Below are 15,250 nucleotides of genomic sequence, written 5' to 3' on the forward strand. Positions count from 1 at the left end.
CCTTAAAACTAAGAAAAAAATGTAAAGGGGTACATGAGCTGAAACTCTGAGGCAGAAGGGATACACTTGTTAAAAAAGGTTGAAAACCCTTGTTTTAGAAGAAAAAGCAGTGGAGAACCAATATCAACTAGCCATCAAATAACATCCACCCAGACAAGTTACAAGGAGAGGCCAGCTTTTGCTTGGGGCCAAGCTGCAGTACCTGTACTCACACTGAGGTAATGCCTTCTGCTGCAAGCATTTCTGTTGAAACCAGTGGGAGTTCTTGTTGAGTGGTTCTATTCAATGCGATTAAGAGTTCTGTTTGCAAAGAGTGTTCTCCATAATCTAGAATGACTTTGTTTTACAGCTGTTTGTCTTTGAAGGTAAACTGATAAAATATCATGGGAGAGAAAGAAACAACAGAATTTTAATTAAATAGGCTACCATTCCTGGTCAGCAAATGTTTGGTTGCAGAACAGGAATCACACACAACAGGGTTCAGCCACAAAGCAGCAGGACCAGATCATCAACAGATGAAAGATGCAACTATACCAACTTACACCAGCTGAGAACTTGGCCCTGTACTTTTATTCTGTTTGCAACCAAGTTCTGGCCATTAAAATAAACATTTTGTGTTAGGTGCAGCTGGCCCCATGTGGGTATCTGGAACAGGCAAAGGGGCTGCCGTGATCTTGGCCTTTGTATCCTTTGGATACAAGGATTTGGGTAAAGTTAGCACCATCAGCAGCACAGGGCAGTCTAGCTGAGATATAAGAGCTGATAGGATGCTACGTGCCAGGATGACCCCTCTATCTCAACCACTGAAATCAAGATATACATTTTGCCTGCAGGATTTGTTTCCATGCAGAATATTCACAGTCTGAGTACAGTTTATTCAGTTGAAAGCTGAGGAACAGACAACTAGAACTGACTACTACAAGTTTCTGAAGTTTCCAAGCTATTTAACCCATTCATTCTCTTCCATCTCTGATGGGTTATCTTGTGTGAACATACCTTTCTATGATTTATCCAGTACTATCTCTGTTTTTAAGTAATATATCCACTATTTCATTTGAAGCTCTTCAAGTATTTTACAAACATTTGCTGGGCCTCACAACATCTCTGCAAAGAAGTGTAGTAGTGTTACTGTTATAACTGTTGTGCCATTTCTAGGGTGCTAGACTGTGGATAATTGCAGAACTGGGAAAAGAACCCAGGATTCTTGATGCCAAAGCTTTCTCTAATCATTAGGACCCACTGCCTTGAGGAAGAGGAACTGGTTCAGTTGAGCACTGTAATGTTCAATGCAATGTTGAGGCCAAGAATTATTAAAACATAGGGGTCTACAGCAATGAGATGCTTGGAGACTAAATATGAAGCAGTTTTTGATGGTTCCTCTTATTTCTAGGGTGACCATGTGTGGCTGGACACCACTTCCAACAGTGAATTTAATGTTCCTATTGGGGCAGTTGTGAAGGTATCTGACTCGGGGCAGATTTTGGTGGAGGATGATGAAGGCAAGGTATGCTATGTTCCAATTGCCTCAAAGGCATACATTTAAGATGTTTTTAAATATGGTTAAGAACTGGAAACCTGAACTAAACCACTGACCTAAACATCCTAGCAGTGGTACTCAACCTTCTTAGACTCAAGATACCCCTGGGTAGACTCAAGGCACCCTTCAGAAAATGCCAGTTCTTAGTTTTCACTCTATTTTCACTACAGAAAAATAATAGAACAGTTTTTCTGTTGCAAAGAACTCAGACCAAGCACAACTACAGTTTTCTGCAGTTGTAGATTTCTATTTGAAATCTCTGGATTTATCTAATGAAAGGTTTTGTAAACCTAACAATGCTAACAGTTGGGTAGCACCCAGTAGCACCCTTAAAAGGATCTCAAGGTACCTCAGGGTGCTATGGCACCCTGGTTGAGAATCACTGTGGAGTTTGTGGAGTTCCAGGGTGAAACTTTGATGTCCACAGGGTCAGGATTTCCCCTCTGGATCCAGGACTGAATGTTGTGCTTAGCTTCCCTCACTCCAATGGACCAAACTCAAATGATAAACCAAACACTTTCCAAATTTAGTTGTGTTCAGATTCTGGGCTGAATGTTTTGGTTTAGGGTCCATCAGTTGTCCAGCCCTGGAAAGCCTCACACAACTGTCCAGGCAAGATAAAGCGATTAATGGACTTCTGTCTCCAAGTCTGCACTGCTGTGTGGCATTCAGCCCCATGCATGCTACAGCAGTGGAATAGGTCATAGAATCTATGCCTTGCCCCATGCGTGCAGCGTAATTGTGATCCAGTATTTAAGTCCCATAACAGTACAGCACTTGAGGCCCTTCAGCTACCTCATGTCTCTCAGCTTAGGCTCCTGCTATTCCGGTTGCCTCTAGATTTGGTCAGTCTCTTCTGAGCTTCTTCCAATCTTGCCTTTCCTAAGGCCTCTTCTATCACTGCTGGCCCTTCCCCAGGCTTACCTACCATCACAGTATTCTGAATCTATGTTGCCTCAGATCTAGCCAACAAGAACACCTCTCCCTTCCACTGCTGGAATCATTCTGGATAGCACTTCCAGCCCCTGTGCTTAGATAGCTCAGTAGGTATGGGTCTCCTAGTCCCGGCTGGTTGCCTTAATGGCCCAGACCCTCTTCCTTCCTCTCTTTGTAAGGGGTCCAGTGGCAAACTCAGTGCAAATTTATGCAGGGCTGCCTTCCTACATCTGGCCTGATACAGTCAACTTCAGGAATTTTTGAATGGCTCCATTTATCTTGAGGGATTGTTGGCTCTGAAACATAAAGACCATTTAATATCTCATTGGTAACCAGGTCACTGTTGACCTTTTTTATTTTCTCTTGTCATTCCTCCTGAATGCCAAAAGCTCCAGTGGTCCCCTCCCTAACTTTCAACCCTCCAACTTCAACTAAGTAGTTTCTACCATGCTATTATCCCTTGTCAATACAAACATATCCAATGTATAGAAAACATGGGGGCAACACAAAATAAATAACTGAATTTAATATTAAAATGATGGGCTCCTGACCTGATTGTGTTAGCCATTTTCCTATGTTATTAATCAGAAACATCAAGCCTTTTAATTTAAAATGAGTGGCCACTAAACTTCCATTAGAACATCACAGAATCCAGGGTCCTGGCTAATCCAAGTAGGTCCATTCTGCCACAGAGTCCATGGGTCCAGCACTGTGAGCCCAGAATGTGGTCACCTGTCTTGATTCAAAGTTTGCTCCTGGGACTTGGTCTCAGTAGACTTGTGTGCATTAAAGATGAAGAGTGCTGTAGTCTGTTTTATTCAAGACCTACACTGAGCTAATGTGGGTTATAGTTGGGTTCCCTCTGTGATGACGTGACTCCTTTAGGTGCTCCTGAGCTAATGTATGAAATCCCAGCTGACTACAGTAATGAAACTCTATTGCCTTATTCTGCTTAAGGAACACTGGATCACCGCTCGGGACATGAGTGCTATGCGCCCAATGCATCCCTCCTCTGCCCAAGGGGTGGAAGACATGATTCGCCTTGGGGACCTGAATGAAGCAGGCATGGTGCGCAACCTCCTTGTCCGCCACCAGGAGCACAAAATCTATGTGAGTGCCATGGAAGATGGGCCAATCTTGCTCAAGGATAAGTAATGAGTCATAGCATGTGTTTGGCAGGGAGTCTCTTCCTCTGCAGGGCAGTTTTGGCTTCCTTTGTTGGATAGATCACACATTCTGGGATGCAAGAAGCTTGACTCTAGTGTTTATGCACCTTTCTGTCTTCCTCTCCAAAAAACTGATCTTGTCCAAAGGCTGTATTTTGCCACCAAGGATAAGAACTGATGTTAGACTTTGGAATTGTTGAGTTGGTCCCACAAAAAACGGTGAGAGAAAGAGCTGACTTCTAGCTTCTTCTTCAGAGTAAATGTTACCATAGGTCACTGCCTCAGACTATTTGTCCAGGCATTAGACAAATATCAGACATATGTGATAGCTTATAATTAGGAAATCGTGATAGTTTCAATGGTTCCCACATCAATAAGCAATTAATTCAATTAGACAATGGCATTATCTGGATTGTTTTTATAATGCAGATGCAATTACAATGAATGGGAGGCTAATTCTGTGGTCAGAGCATTGGATTAGGATTGAGGAGATTTGGTTTCTTTTCCTGACTGCCACAGTCTTCCTTTGTGACCCTGGGCAACCTGATCTGCTTGATTGCTCATAGCTTTGTTTCTTCCTCCGTAAATGAAGATGATAATATTTAGTTTCTCCTCTTTGTGCTTCTTATTTAAATGCAAATGTCATGAAACAGGGCCTGTCTCTCTGTGTGTATATGTACAGTGCCCAGTGTAGAATATGATAGATAGATATTGCTGTAACACAAATAACTATATTTGTGTGGAAGACCCCCTATGCTAGTCTCTGGCTGTCTGAGACTGTCACAGACGAAAGTTCTTACATTTACATAATCACCTTGCATTTATATACTGTACAAGCTCTCATTGAGAGGGATCCCAAAGCTTTTATGCATATAACTAAATGACAGCATGAATTGTATTCATATTGTCTACCAGTCAAGTGCAGCCACATCTGGGATACTTCACTTATACTCTGGTGTAAGTTCATTGAAACCAGTGGAGTTTCATAGTTGGGAATCCAGCATCTTGGCAACACAACCTACCTTCCTATCTTGGTCACATAACCAATCCCCCAGGGTTGTTCTCTAGGAGCAGCTGCTCAATCCAGGAATACAGCAGCTGCTTGACAGTGACATTACATGATGGTTGCTGATGGGAAGTGACAAATGCCATATCTGACCAAGCTAATAGAGAATGTAGCCGCATTGCCATTAACTGAGCTACAATCTGGCCAGGGGTCCAGGATTAGCATCTCTTCCTGTGCAAAAAATGTTGTAGGCTCTTTAAGAACCACTGATGGTCTGCATCACTGCTATAAACTTCCTCTGAGTGCTGCTACGTCCAGCAGCCCAGCGGTCCTACTGAGGCAGTTTAGTACAGACTTATTAGAGGAAAGTTACTGAATCACCAGACATGGGGTTTTCCCTACAAACCTTCTATCCTGGTCTGGCTGTGCTTAGTTTACGAGGTTTAATGAGAGCAGCATACAAGATGGCATTGACTTTATTTTGCTGCTTCTAGACTTGAGGCAAAATGTAACTCTCACCTCTTTTAGACCTACACAGGCTCCATCTTGGTGGCGGTGAATCCATATCAGGTGTTGCCACTCTACACAGTGGAACAGATCAGACTCTACAGTAATAAGAGAATTGGGGAGCTCCCACCTCATGTCTTTGCCATTGCAGACAACTGTTATTTCAACATGAAGAGAAATAAGAGAGACCAGTGCTGTGTCATCAGGTAATTGGAGGGGTCAAGCATGGGTGGAGCGACTGAACAGAGGGTGATCCCAAAGTTCTTCTGGAGGTGACAGTTCCTTCAGGAAGGGGCAGAGATAATGCTAGAAAAGCGAAGAGGAAATATTTTCTTTTTTGCTGCATCAGTTTTGGCTTGGACTCCAAAAAAGCCCCCTAAAATGAGAAAATGAATCCTCATGGATTTGGTGAAAATAAAGCCTCAACCAAGAAAAAATGGGTGTATACTTGGCATTTGCATGCACAGTTATAGAATCATGATGAGACATTGTATTGGCCCTGAGGAAAGGACAAGGGATAATGATCTTAAATTACAGCAAGGGAATTCTTGCCATGAGAGTGGTTAGGTACTGGAACTTGAGGGTTTTTTTCATGATGTCTGTGCCACCAGTGCATGTATTGAGCCATCAAAGATATCCCTGTTCACATAAGATATTTTAATGTGCTAGAGATGAAGGGCTAATTGTCCATGTATTTCCACTGGTGCAAACCTTCTGCCATTAGTGGATTTGCACCTGTATAAATGATGGAAGAATTCACTCGACACTTTCCATTCTCTACGTAAGATTCAATATGAGTTGGCCTATCTTGTGGTGAATATAAGAGATCTTTTTTTTTTACACTGCTTTGGCCTTTTTGTCACTGCAGCAGAAAAGAGGCAAATAAGCCACTGATTTCAAGTATTTATGTTTTGAATTGTAGTGGAGAATCTGGAGCTGGGAAGACAGAAAGCACGAAGCTGCTGCTGCAATTTTTAGCTGCCATCAGTGGCCAGCATTCCTGGATTGAGCAGCAGATTCTAGAGGCCAACCCCATCCTGGAAGGTAAGTTATCTGGCCAAAATGTCAGATTCACCATTGTGTAACTCCAGCGATTTCAGCAAACTTATGCCAGAGTAACTCTGGAGTAATGCAGTGATGTCTCATGACCATTGTATCTGCACGGGCAGCTAAAATCTTGGACCATGGAAGCTTGGAATCTACTAGGAATTTTGGCAAAGACTACAAATAATTTCCCCTCAAACCCTATGTGTTTTCATCTCAGATTTTGCCCCATGTCTTCAGGATTTCTGCCATTTTCTCAATCCTATTTCAGCATTTTAAAAGTAGATATTTCAACCCACAAGTAAGGTCATCCAGCATTTTTAAGGACCTCATTTAACTTCTCCAAGATAAAATGAAGGGGTGACTTGCCTAAGATAAAAGACATAACAAGAGTTAATTGCCAGAAGCTGGAGGTGGGCTAACTCAAGCAGGGGATAAGGTGCCCATTTTTAACAGTGAGGGTAGTTGACCATTGATACAGCCTGATTCGTTTGGTGTTATCTTTGAAGCTTTCTGAATCATGTGCTCTAGCTAAACCAAGAGATAGGGTTGCACTGTCAGAATTACCAGGTGCAGTTCTCCAGCCTGTGTTATGCAGGAGGTTGGGTGAGATGATCAAAATGGTCTCCTTTGTTTTTTAAAATCTATTGATGAGTATAGATAAGTAGAGTGAGCAGCTAATGTTATGTAAACTGGTAGCAACTCTGTACTATGCAGTAGTTGGCAGTCTTGTGTTGTTTTTAAATGTTCCCTTTTTTAAGGATAGATACCAAGAGTTTCAATTATTTGAGGCATCAAAAGGCATCTGCTGATGGGACTGGCTGCTCTGTGGTATTACCATGTGAGATAGGTAGTTCACATTCCCAGTCCTTGTGTCTAGTTCTGTGTACTAAAAGGAAAGACAGCTTCTCTCTATGATGTTCCCTACCTGGGAGTAAATCCAGTTTCTGTCCCTGCCTCACTGTCCTCCTCTACCAGCCTTTGGAAATGCCAAGACAATTCGCAATGACAACTCAAGCCGCTTTGGGAAATACATCGATATCCACTTCAGCCAAAATGGTGTGATTGAGGGAGCCCGTATAGAGCAGTTCCTTCTGGAGAAGTCTCGGGTTTGTCGGCAGGTGAGGACATGAAGAAAAATCTGGAGGAGTCCACTCTGACTGCTCCTCTGATATGAACCTCTGCTAAGAGGTCCTGCTGTTGGCATATTTATTTTGTTCCAGGCTCCAGAGGAAAGGAACTATCACATTTTTTACTGCATGCTAATGGGGATGAATGTGGAGCAGAAGAAAATGTTGAATCTGGGCACTGCTTCAGAGTACACCTACCTCACAGTGGTAAGACAGAATCACAGAAGTAGTGCTGGAAGGGACCTCCATAGGTTATCTAGTCTGACCCCTTGCCTGAGGCAGGATCTACCTACACTATCTTATACAAATCCATTGTCTTACCTCTTAGTAAAACTATACAGTCAAACCTGACACAACACCAGACATAACACCCTGACCTGCCACAGATAAGCTGTTAATTGATGCTTAAGAGATCCCAAGAAGAGGTCCATGCCCTCCATGACGGACAAAGGCAAAAATCCCCATAGTCCATAACAATATGACCATGGGGTAAAATTCCATCCTGACCCCAAATATGGTGATTGGTCTGACCCTGAGAGAAGGGGCAAGACCCTCTAGCCAGGGTTTAAGTCCCAGCAGGAGCATTGGCACAGCCCAGTCAGAATCCACAGCCTTGGCTGCAGCTAACAACCAATGCCTCTGAGGAAGTCTTACAAAAACCCTGACATGTAACAGGGGGGTGCATAAATTCCCTCCTACCCCCATATGGCAATCTGAAAAGCCCAGAAGCATGGGAGATACCCATAGCACAACATAGGTATAGCTACACCTAGATCATCCCTGACCAATGGCGTCCAACCTCTTCTTGAATACCTCCAGTGATGAATAGTCTACAGCTTCCCTAGTTATCTACTTACTGCCTCACTGTTCTAACAGTGAATAAGTTTTCCTGATTTCCAATCTAAATATAATTTGCTGCAACTTCAATTCATTGGTCTGTGTCCTACTCTCTTCTTTGTGGCAGCAATTCAAGTATTTGAAGACTGCTATCATAGTCCCTCTAAGCATCTCTTCTGCAAGATGAAAATGCCTAGCTCCTTCAGCCTCTACTAGAATGACTTGCCTTCTAAGCCCTTTGTCATCACCTTCCTCCACTCCCAGTTCTTCGGTTCATTTGGCACCCAGGTCCATTGTCCTGTGTCACAACCATGTATCACAGAACTGGTTGCAAATGGGTACTGGAACAGCCCCTATCCCTGGCCTATGCTTCTCTCTTCCGCTCCCTCAACATTCAGCTGAGACACGGGAATGTATGGGTTTTATCTCATGGACCCACTTATGGATGCCCTATCCCACTCCAGGCAGCATTCAGTCCTTTGATGAATGGAAAGGAGAAAACCACCATTGTAAGGGGAAGTAAAAGTCCAGGAGAGCTTGTCTTGGGCTTGTTAAGAGCAGTGTGCAGGAGCAGATCCACTGTTGTCCTCTAGGTCAGTGGTGGTTCTCTAGGTCAGTATAAACATCCCAGGACATTTCCCTGCACCCACCTATGTGCTGCCCACACAGGGTGACTGCATATCCTGTGATGGACGCAATGATGCAAAGGAATATGCACACATCCGCTCTGCAATGAAAATCCTCATGTTCTCTGATTCTGAGCACTGGGACATCAGCAAGCTGCTGGCTGCTATTCTGCACCTGGGGAATGTGGAGTTTGAAGGTAAATCCAGCAGTGCCTGCATCCATGTCCTCCCTTGATCTTGGTGTTGAACACCTGTGGCAGAACAGATGGTTTCTTGTCTAAAGTGCCAGATTGTGACTGTCTGCTCCCCAGGTGCATGGGGCAGGTGGAGAGATGGCAATGGAATGATGGGGAGATGCACACAATAAAAGTCCTGGCCAGTGACCCCTATTCTAAGAGAGGTGACTTTATTGGTACCTTCACTGTAACATATATTGTCATGGTTTTAAATAGGTCCCTTATTGCCCAAGAGACATTAAACAATATAGTGTCATGCCACACTTGTTAACCCAAGTACTGTACATGCAAATGGGCAGGGGAGTGGCAGAGCCATGGTTGTCATGAGGATTGTAATTTGGTATTCCCCAAGGTGTGTTTGTTGATGATCACCAAACTCAGCATTGCAATGAAAGCATTTACTGCAGTGCACAGGCTGTAGGTGACATATATATACACAATGGAGAATAATCTCTTAGGCTGAGAGTGTTTTGGGGTAGAGACTCTCCCAATGTGCCTGGGTAGTGCCCTATACACAGGAGTCCTGCACCCAATTTGGGATGTTGTCTCTGAAATGAAACATAATTCTCCTACAGCCCCAGCACCTGCTGACTGACATGAAAATCCTGGCCAGGTTTGCTGATAATAGCTACTAGGGCTGCCAGGCTCCAGGAACAAGCTGGAATCCTGACCTGAAATTTGAATGAAGTTTGCTGAACTTGCAGTGCTAAATCTCTGCTTTGGATATTACAGCCACAGGCCACAACTACATGAGATGCTGACTGTGCAGTAGTCTGTGACTACTGCGCAGTAGCACTGCATGTCAAGAAGCATGATGCAACACTACTGTGCTGTAGTCATGAGCTACTGCACAGCCAGCATTATAAAAGAGCCATTCCTCTGTGCAACTACGCAGTAACTCCAGCACTTGTTTATACACGTACTAAATGACTGCACAGTAATGACTGTGCAGTCAGCATCTTATGTAGATGTGGCCAGTTAGTAGCAACACAGCCACATGCCCAAGTAGTGTATGTTTACAGTAAGGGTATTTATTGAGGCTTGCTGTTTCCTCTTCCTAGCTGCTGTGTATGATAACTTGGACTGCTGTGATGTGCTGGATTCCCCGCACTTTTCTGTAGCAACTAGACTTCTTGAGGTAATGGATTCTCTTGTCTTTTCCCACTAGCTCTCTCATTTTCTATCTCCTCTGTGAGAATGCACTGTCAGCATGCATGTTTCTGTGAAGGGTTGAATATCGTTTCCCTTTTCCACTGTGTCCTCATTATCACTGCAGTCACTTTCCATCGTGCCACTGCATGCTTCTCCTGTGTTAACAGGCCACCTTGGCCCAGTGCTGTCAGGCAACCTGTCTATACTAACCACATCACCTGTCCATATCTGTTTTCCTGAGACAGACACCTCCTTTCTTTGCCAGCTCTCCCTTTTGTGCATAGAATGACCCAGCTGCAATGATTATTCCTCCAGGTGGACTCTGGGGAGCTCCGGAACAGCCTTACAAACCACTCCATCATTATCCGTGGAGAAAGTGTGTCCATGCCCCTGAGTGTTGCCCAGGCTGCTGATGGGCGAGATGGCTTTGGAAAGGTAAAAGAGAAGGCTGCCTCTTTACAAGTGCTTTGCACTTATGCCTTTCAAAGATGGGAAATGCTTTTAGAGCTCTCTCCCTTTGACTGGTGGAGGGTCTGACCCTGCAAACACTTATCACAACACCCTTTTTGCTCTACCCTGAGGATGTTCATTGACTTCAATGGGGCAGCTCATCATTACTGGCAGTGGACCCCATGGAGTTTGCAGTAGTGGCCCCTTGCTTCATTTTAATCTCTTCTGCAGGGGATCTATGGACGGATTTTCCTGTGGATCGTAAACAAGATCAATTCAGCAATCTTCAGCCCATCTTCCCAGGATGCTAAAAATGCACGCCAGTCCATTGGGCTGCTGGACATCTTTGGATTTGAAAACTTTAACACTAATAGGTAGGACATTTCAGATTCATTTCCATTGGAAAAGCTGAAACACAGCAGAGATAAATGGTGGGAATGAATGAATGAATGAATATTTCCTTTCTCCTCTTAATTCTTAAAGAAATGATGGCTTTTCCGTCGCTGATACTAGCATGGGTATCACCACATGTTGCAACATTAAATCATGTAGACATATCCACAGATACCAGCTAGTGGTCCATACACTATCAGCAAGCACTTTGCAAACTATGAAACCATGATGTTCTGAAGTCACAAGGGGACCTCAGTATTAATGTACCAAAAGGGCTACCTCTGTGATATGGTTCATGGAACATGTGATCAGGATCACAGTTCTGTGATGGGATATATAATAAATCTGGCTATATAGTATGATGGTGCCTAATCATAGTTATTATAATATTATTAGTATTATTATTACTCCAAAAGGCAATTATCCCAATGAGGGCCTCTTTATACTAGGTACTTTATAGGCAATTAGGCATATCCAATCTTGGCCCCAGATAGTTTATAATAAAATTTAACTGCAGTTGTAACATGTAAGAATCACAGACAAGATGAAACAAAGGGATAGAGGACAAGGGTGGGAAGACCATGCCTGTACACATAAACAGGCTGGCTGCATGAACAGTCCAATAATGCCAAAAGGTTCCTAATTGTATTTTAAGATGGAAATAATTTGTTTTTCCTGCCACACATCATATACTCATTGATTGAATGTCTGATAATCAACATCACAAAAGGGGAAGTATATTGTACAGCTCTGTTGTTTGGGTGGATGATGTGGGCAAAGATAAAACACACTATGGGGGTGATAATGAACAGTGCATGATGATGCAGTCTGAAATAGAGCAGCATCCATACATATGTGTGTATCTAGAGAACAGGGGGTCAATATTCCCCTCAGGATATATCCAAACCACAGGGCTGCTTGTAGACTGGATCCAGACCCACCTCTGATGGAAGTGTTGCAGGGTGAGCAGCACCAGGGAATCACAGGGGTTAACACAGCCATAATTCACCCCTTGCTGCTGACATGCATCCCAACAGGATCTGTAGGCTAGAATCTGGCAGTAGGCCCCATCTCTGTCCCTAACCCCTGCTTATTCTGCCCCCACATTCCTGGCCCCCCTAGGAGCCCTGCAGGCTTATCTTGGACACCCCTGTTATAGAAAATCAAGTATTGCTCTGTAATAGCAACATGCTGGGAAGCTAGTGACAGAGAGAATGGCGCATCTCCATGTTGTTCCCTGGCAGTTTTGAGCAGCTCTGCATTAACATTGCCAATGAGCACCTCCAGCAGTTCTTTGTACACCACGTCTTCAAGCTGGAGCAGAAGGAGTACATGGCTGAGCACATCACCTGGAACTCCATTGACTTCACAGACAACCACCGAGCTCTGGAAGTGATTGCACTCAAACCCATGAACATCGTCTCCCTCATTGATGAAGAGAGCAAGTTCCCAAAGGTGAGTGCCCTAATGCACCCATCTCTTGCCTTCACACAGCAAATGAAGCCTGAAAAGCTTCTTTGGAGGTGAGCTGGTAAGACTCAGAAATCATTGCTTCCCTGCAGAAGCCTCAACATCTTTAGTGCCACCTTCAATTGCAGCCCAGAAAGTCCAGGTGTAAAACCCTTGTGCACAGTGGGTAGATGGTGCCCTACCTGCTGCTGTGTTTGGCAGCACTCTCAAAGATGCCTGTACAGAGGGCAGAAACCAGTGAAGTTGCTTGGGCATCACTGAAAGCAGGACAGGGGTCCCAGGCCCTTGAGACTGATTTTTAGGAATGACCTGGACATGTGCTTTGATTGTTCATAATCTCATTCTTTCTGCTAGTTCAGGATGATAGTGATGGCCTGTGTTGTGATTCGTCTTCTCCTGAGTGATGGCCTGTGTTGGTAATTGTTGCAGCTGCTTAGGAAGGGCCACAAATGTCTGAGGCTTCTGTAGCTGCATAAAGTGGAACACCAAGAGCCTCCCCAATTTTACCAGTGCAGCCAATAAAAGGGTTCATCCCAGCTGTGGTGCTTGCACCAGGAGAACAGGGAGTTTCCTCCATCTTTTATCTCAGGGGGGCATGGATCTGCACAGACCTGCCCTGGGCTGGCCTGCTATGCCAGGAAGGAATAAAGACCTTGACTAAATTGCTTAACTGTTGGCACCTGCCCCTCTGCTACTAAGCAAGTCACTAGCTGAGCTCCAGCTGATGAACTAGTTAGGACAGAATCCTGCCTGTACTCTCCAGGATGGCACATAATGGAGACAAGGTGACTGGTGCCAGCCCTGGGGAGGTTTCCTGTGCCATTTACCCAGCAAGTAGCACTGTTTGACAAGGCCAAGGGAACATGCCCTTGAGCAAGTCTTACTGCTCCTCCAAAGCTTTGGACACCCCTTCCCAGCTGCCAGTGACTTTAGCAGAATTAGCAGAGGTCCACTGTCCTACAGATGCTGGGCACACCCACTAGTTCCAGGGAGTGCCAGTGGATTCATTACTTAGGTCTGTTTTTTGTGTTTGAGAAGATATGGATGCCCTGGGTGAGGAGAAAAAAAAACTCCCAGCAGTACTGTCTCTGCATCCTGTCACCCAACACAGGCCACAAGTTAACTCTTTAGTATCTCTTAGCACCAGTTTTATTTGGTCACATGGTACAGACCAAGGCTTACAGAGAGAATCTGCTTCACCATCTCCTCCTGGCTGTGTTTGCTCCTAGGGCACGGACGCTACCTTGTTGGACAAAATCAACTCCCTTCACGGCAAAAGTAAAATCTACATCCCACCAAAGAGCATCCATGACACCAAATTTGGTATCACCCACTTTGCAGGGGTTGTCTATTACCAGTCTAAAGGTGAGTGCCCCTCCCAAGTGCCAGCACCACTCCTCCAATGTGGAGAGAAGAGTGCCGGCTCTCTGGGAGCTCTGCCCTGTGGGTGGTGTTGATTGTGGTCCTCTCAGCAATGATGGATTATGCTCAGGCTGAGGTTACTTAGCTAATGTCCTAAAGTCAAGAGGATTAGTTTAAACTAAGCTGAAAGTTATTGTCAATAGGCTTTATTGGAGCCAGGCAGCACGGGACTGCAGCCAGCATTGCTGCCGGGGTGATGTTGTTTTCCTTCTGACCTGCAGGTTTCTTGGAGAAGAATCGTGACCTGCTCAGCTCTAACATAATGCAGCTGGTTCACTCCTCCAAAAACAAATTCCTGAGACAAATCTTTCAGGTGGAATCAGCACTGACAACCCTAGGCCATGGAAGCATGCGGAAATTTGGAAGCGATCATACCCTTAAGGTCAGCCTGCTTGCACTAGACTGTACCAAAAAGAAAGATCTCTCTCCCCTAAGGGTTCTTGTAATCTTCTACCTTCCATGTTGTCTCACTCTGCAAACCCCTCCTCCTTCACTGCAGCAATCTGGGCAGAACAGTCTGTAGGGACCTGAGTGATTGTCTTAAACAGTTGTGATGCCAACATTAAATTCTAGGGTAACGAAGACTTCAGAACATCTTCTCAGTGACCAGTCTAGGCACAGGATATATCTCAGCTCTCAGGAAGTATGCAAGCTGTGCTGTCTTTTCAGTACACTCTACTCACAAGTTAGCAACTGCACTTAATCTGTTTGAAGGCAGATATTTCAGTGCCAACTGTGTCTTTACTTCTGTCTAAACATTCAGATGGCGTTTATCTGTGTAGTATCTAAGTGCCTGTGAGTGAGAGTACATGTATGCAGATCTGGTTATGACCAAGTGGGAGAACAAAGAAGAAAATGACAATGAAGTGGCATGTGCTGTGGGCCTAGAAGTCCTTTGGTTGGAAGTAGAGAATGTCCAGGAGTGACTACTGCAAAGGGGACATGAGCCTAGAAGCAGACAGGCAATTGCAATTCATGTAAAACAACTTCTCTGTTCTGATGGCCCAGGGGAGCTTGATGGCCATGAGAGAAATCGAGGTGGGATCAGTTAAGCACCACAGGATCTGGTCTGGGAACTGAGCATCATGCTTCCTACATGGGGCAGTTCAGACAGCCTGAGCCCCACAGACTGTGATTTGGAGCCTTGTACCAGACACAGAGGGACTGATCTGTGGGACTGCAAGATGCTCCTCCATCAAGACAATGAGCGATGTTGGCTTGTCACACCCATTGCCCTGTGTCCCTGCAGTATGTGTGGCTGGGCAGGATGCATCAGTGTCATGGCCATTCCCTGTGTATCATGCTATTGGACTGACACTGGATGGGAATACCAATTAA

At 44.6% G+C, this 15,250-nt stretch overlaps 1 protein-coding gene across 1 annotated transcript in view; it reads left to right on the forward strand.

Annotated features, from left to right (window-relative positions):
- Window positions 1–15,250, forward strand: part of MYO7B (myosin VIIB) — a 69,929-nt gene that overhangs the window by 7,028 nt on the left and 47,651 nt on the right. Inside the window, exons 3-15 of the mRNA XM_014522119.2 lie at window positions 1,391–1,504; window positions 3,431–3,583; window positions 5,174–5,358; window positions 6,075–6,196; window positions 7,175–7,317; window positions 7,420–7,533; window positions 8,833–8,986; window positions 10,087–10,163; window positions 10,493–10,612; window positions 10,859–11,001; window positions 12,265–12,475; window positions 13,720–13,855; window positions 14,134–14,294. Coding sequence (XP_014377605.1) covers window positions 1,391–1,504; window positions 3,431–3,583; window positions 5,174–5,358; window positions 6,075–6,196; window positions 7,175–7,317; window positions 7,420–7,533; window positions 8,833–8,986; window positions 10,087–10,163; window positions 10,493–10,612; window positions 10,859–11,001; window positions 12,265–12,475; window positions 13,720–13,855; window positions 14,134–14,294 — 1,833 coding nt within the window. The remainder of the gene's footprint in view (window positions 1–1,390; window positions 1,505–3,430; window positions 3,584–5,173; window positions 5,359–6,074; window positions 6,197–7,174; window positions 7,318–7,419; window positions 7,534–8,832; window positions 8,987–10,086; window positions 10,164–10,492; window positions 10,613–10,858; window positions 11,002–12,264; window positions 12,476–13,719; window positions 13,856–14,133; window positions 14,295–15,250) is intronic.

This window comes from Alligator sinensis, unplaced genomic scaffold (genome assembly GCF_000455745.1).
Source record: "Alligator sinensis unplaced genomic scaffold, ASM45574v1 scaffold237_1, whole genome shotgun sequence".
NCBI classification, from domain to species: Eukaryota; Metazoa; Chordata; order Crocodylia; family Alligatoridae; genus Alligator; species Alligator sinensis.